The 5,127-nt window shown below is 37.7% G+C and overlaps 1 protein-coding gene across 2 annotated transcripts in view; it reads left to right on the forward strand.

The window, feature by feature from the left end:
* Positions 1–5,127, forward strand: part of MINDY2 (MINDY lysine 48 deubiquitinase 2) — a 101,963-nt gene that overhangs the window by 31,866 nt on the left and 64,970 nt on the right. For both annotated transcript variants that reach the window (XM_017531894.2, XM_017531895.2), the window contains exon 3: positions 1,421–1,485. In XM_017531894.2, coding sequence (XP_017387383.1) covers positions 1,421–1,485 — 65 coding nt within the window. The remainder of the gene's footprint in view (positions 1–1,420; positions 1,486–5,127) is intronic.

The raw sequence follows: 5,127 nt of genomic DNA on the forward strand, positions 1-5,127 counted from the left end.
TTTATTAAAATTAGCTTTATATTTATAGTACACTCAAACAAAAATAAAATTTGTTTTTGTTTTTGAGACAGAGTGTCTCCCCATCACCCAGGCTAGAGTGCAGTGGCCGATCTTGGCTCGGTACAACCTTCATCTCCTGGCTTCAAGCTATTCTCCCACCTCAGCCTCCCGAGTAGTTGGGGCTATAGGCCCTTGTCATCACACCTGGCTAGTTTTTGTATTTTTGGTAGAAATAGGGTTTTACCATGTTGACCAGGCTGGTTGTGAACTCCTAACCTCAGGTGATGCGTTCTCCTCAGCCTCCCAAAGTGCTCGGATTACAGGCATGAGCCATCGTGCGTAGCCCAGTTTAGCTTTTACAGTTTAATAAGAAAAGACAAGCCAGGTGTGGTGTCTCATGCCTCTAATGCCAACACTTTGGGAAGCTGCAACATGACAAAACCCCATCTCTTAAAAAGAAAAAAAAAAGATGATAATTATATAGGTAGAGAATTCAAAGAAAAATAAATATATACATATAGTTAATACATAATTTGAAAGATAATACATAGGTTATGCATAGATTTAAAAGTATTAAAATTGTGATCCATGTTTTTAAAAGGTACCATGTATATTTAAAAGTTGCCATGTATACCAAAAGGTTATGTATATATTGAAAAGGTGATATCAAGTAAAAATTTTTATATAAAAATGCCATCTTTTTAAATGCACAAAAAAAACTTTTTTTTTTTTTTTGGAATGGAGAATCGCTCTGTTGCCTAGGCTGGAGTGCAGGGGTGCAATCTCGGCTCACTGCAACCTCCACCTCCCAGGTTCAAGTGATTTTTCTGTCTCAGCCTCCCAAGTAGCTGGAATTTACAGGTGCCTATCACCACGCCCTGCTAACTTTTGTATTTTTAGTAGAATCGGTGTTTTACTGTGTTGGCCAGGCTGGTCTTGAACTCCTGACCTTGAGTGATCTACCCACCTCGTTCTCCCTGGGATTACAGGCATGAGCCACCACATCTGGTCAGATGCCAAAGAATGTTTTTTTTTTTTTTTTTTTTTACCTCTCAGGGTTGCAGACATTTAGAAGACTGATAATACCCATTGTTGGTGAGGTAATCGGAATTAGTTATATCGTTGACATCAGTGAAATTTGGTACAACCTTTGGGATCTTTATACATAATAATATGGAATGATGCTGAAATATGTTATAAAATCAAAAAAGTTCAAAAGCACTGTAGTATAAATATTTTAAAAATATATGAGGTGATAGCAAATAGTTAACATTTATTTTCTCTAGGTAGGTTTGAGAAGTCAACTTTATATGTCAGCCATAGCTTCAGTGTTTTAACATTTATAATTAAAATCTATTATTTTTGTAATCAGAAAAAAAAAAGTTTTTAAAAGGCAATTTCACATTTTTTTTTTTTACAGGAGATTACATGCTTGATGCAAAGCCAAAAGAAATTTCAGAAATTCAACGTTTAAATTATGAACAGGTAATCAACACAACTTTTGTTCAAGTATAATTTTAAAGTTTAAATATATACATTGGTCTTTATCAGTAGCTGGCAGCCTTTTTCTATAAAGGATTAGATAGTAAACACGTTAACTTTGCAGCCCACATGTGGTCAGTCTCTATTACAGATTCTTTGTTTTCTTTTTTAATAACTCTTTAAAAGTAAAAAAGCCATTTTTACCTTACAGCCAGATTATCATTCTACAAATCTATGTAGAATGATAACCTGGTATTTTTCCTTTTTTTTTTTCTCATTCTGTGACAGATCAAACCTTGTGTTTTTCTTGAAAAATTGACTTCCAGGTGAATTTGTCATTAATTCATCTTTCCTTGTTTTATTTATGTTTTACAATTAAGTTATATTCAGGAGAAAGTTGAACAAATGATGTGTATATCATTAGGACAAATTTTGCCATTTGATAGTTTCAGTGTTCACATTTCTTGGTATGTTATTTTGAGATCCTGTTCCACAACATAGGAGGTATCACTAGGCTCAAAATTATTGGTACTGGAAAAAAGCAAGCAGAGCTTCATTTTCTTCAGTATTCTTCCTTTACTTGGCAATAGAAGGCAAGAAGGAATTGGCTTCTTAGAGTGGAAGGAAATATTAGCCAGGGAAGAAAGAGACATGATTGGAACCTTCATATTTACTTTCAAAGCAACCTTTTTGACATACTTTCGCCAGTATTAAATTTGCAAAAAGAAAGCATAACTTACTTCAGTATTGCAAAATTTCTTGAGTTTGATGCTCTAATCTAGTCCTAATGGAATTTGAAAAATCAACAACTTACATTGCATCATTTTATAAAATAGGAAATCTAGGCCAGATGCGGTGGCTCACACCTACAATCCTAGCACTTTCAGAGGCCAAGGTGAGTGGGTCACTTCAGGCCAGGAGTTCGAGACTAGCTGTCCAACATGGCAGAGCCCCATCTCTACTAAAAATACAAAAATTGCCCAGGCGTAGTGGCACGTACCTGTAGTCCCAGCTACTCAGGAGGCTGAGGCATGAGAATTGCTTGAACTAGGGAGGCAGAGGTTGCAGTGAGCCAAGATTGTGTTACTGCACTCCAGCCTGGGTAACAGAGGGAGTCTCTGTCTCAAAAAATAATAAGAAAAAGAAGAAGCAGCAGCTAAGAAAAAGATAGGAAATCTAAAGTTAAAGCCAAATTTGTATTCTAAGTCATTTAAATTTTGTCAGGGGAATTTGTATCTTAAAACAGTGATATTCAAGCATTTTTAGCAATAGAAACCTCTTTTCAAATGAAATCCTATCTCAGCTTCCAGTATGTAAAACCAGTACATGATAAGTATAAAGTGATAAGGTTCAATTTATATCATATATTTATCAAATTTATATCATTTCTTACTGAAATCATGAACCTATTTTAATAACAAAACTTAAAATTAGGGACTGTAGAGGATAGTTGCAGTCTGATATCAAACTCCAAATTTATTTTACTTTTGTTGCCTAATTCTGAGAAAATCTTGACTGAAATGAGAAAATCTTGATTTTTGTGTTTGCAATTGCTGGGGGTGGTGGCTCATGCCTGTAATCCCAGCACTTTGGGAGGCCAAGGCAGATGGATTGCATGAGCCCAGGAGTGAGACCAGCCTGGGCAACATGGCAAAACCCTGTCTCTACAAAAAGTACAAAACATTATCTGGGCATGATTGCAAACGCCCATAGCCCTAGCTACTTGGGAGCCTGAGGTAAGATGATCACTTGAGCCCTGGAGGCAGAGGTTGCCGTGAACCAAGATCATGCCACAGCATTCCAGCCTGGACAACAGAATGAGAACCTGTTAAAAAAAAAAAGAAGAAGAAGAAGAAAGAAAAGTCTTGGTAGCCAGTCACAGTGGTTTGTAGCAGTAATTCTAACTACTCAGGTACCCAGGAGACTGAGGCAGGAGGATTACTTGAGCTTAGGAGTTCAAGACCAGACTGGGTGATATAGTGAGACTCAATCTCAAAAAAATAAGAAAGAAAGAAAAATAAAAATGTTTGCAAATGTTATCAGCATTTTAAGTCCATCTTGCAGTTTTGGAATACACTCCTATTATAGTGATCAGGATCCTAGAAAAGAGATTGCAAGTATTGGCTCAAAGTTAAAACAAAGGATTTTTAACAACTGCTTGCCTTTCTCATAAACATATCAGTCAAAAAGTATCCTGCTTTTAAAATAAAGACTGAAACTATACAGTGTTATTATTATATTACAATTAGTTTTGAAAATAGTGTATGTCAAGCTTATATGGCTGAGTCTAAGCTAGTGTGTAATGTTCCACAAGTGTGGTGTAATAGTGTTCTTTTTTGTATACTTTTACGTGAGCAGACCTCTTTAAACCTGAATTTAGAAAGACCAACACAAAGCTGCAATATTCCCAACTAAAACTCTTTACGAGAAGTTGTAAGTGTAGAGGGAATTTTTCCAGTTTTTCCTGATAATAGACATCCTGACAGTACCAGAAAACATGATATGTGTGTGTGTGTGGTCATAACAGATTTTTTTTTTTTGAGACGGAGTTTTGCTCTTGTTGCCCAGGCTGGAGTGCAATGGGATGATCTCAGCTCACTGTAACCTCTGCCTCTTGGGTTCAAGCAATTCTCCTGCCTCAGCCTCCCAAGTAGCTGGGACTACAGGCGCCCACCACCATGCCTGGCTAATTTTTTTATTTTTAGTAGAGATGGGGTTTCACTTCGTTGGTCAGGCTGGTCTTGAACTCCTGACTTCGTGATCTGCCCGCCTCAGCCTCCCAAAGTTCTGGGGTTACAGGCGTGAGCCACTGTGCCTGGCCTCATAACAGATTTTTAAATGACTGCAAATATATTCTTAAAATGTATTTTGTATTTAAATTTAAAATATTTCACCATATTAAAGGTTGGTTTGAAAAGAGTTGTAAGAAACAGTTTACCGCCTTAAAGGATCCAGTAGTAATCCCTTCTTGTGAGGTATGCAACCATAGCTCACATTTATATTTTATAATATTAAGTATTATTTGGAATTAGGAACAAAGTGGCAAAATACTTAGCCAAGAGTTTAAAACCCTTTTACAATAAGTTTGTTTCATTTATCAGTTATTGTTTTTTATTAAGACAGAGTGTTGGCCAGGCGTGGTGGCTCACACCTGTAATCCCAGCACTTTGGGAGAGGCCAAGGTGGGCAGATCACAAGATCAGGAGATCAAGATCATCCTAGCTAACGTGGTGAAATCCCATCTCTACTAAAAGTCCAAAAAATTAGCCAACCGTGGTGGCACACTCCTGTGGTCCCAGTTACTCGAGAGGCTAAAGCAAGAGAATCCCTTGAATCTGGGAGGCAGAGATTGCAGTGTGCCAAGATCACGCCACCGCACTCCAACCTGGTCAATATAGTGAGATGCTGTCTCATGGGAAAAAAAAAAAAAGACAGAGTCTTGCTCTGTTCACAGGCTGGAGTGCAGTGGCACAGTCTCAGACCACTGTAACTTCTGCCTTTGAGGTTCAAGGGATTCTTATGCCTCAGTCTCCCAAGTAGCTGGGATTATAGGCATCTGCCACCACTGCTGGCTAATTTTTGTTTTTGAGATGGAGTCTTGCTCTGTCACCAGGCCGGAGTGCAGTGGCACCATCTTGGCTCACT

Source organism: Cebus imitator, unplaced genomic scaffold, assembly GCF_001604975.1.
Source record: "Cebus imitator isolate Cc_AM_T3 unplaced genomic scaffold, Cebus_imitator-1.0 Scaffold74, whole genome shotgun sequence".
In the NCBI taxonomy this organism is placed as follows: domain Eukaryota; kingdom Metazoa; phylum Chordata; class Mammalia; order Primates; family Cebidae; genus Cebus; species Cebus imitator.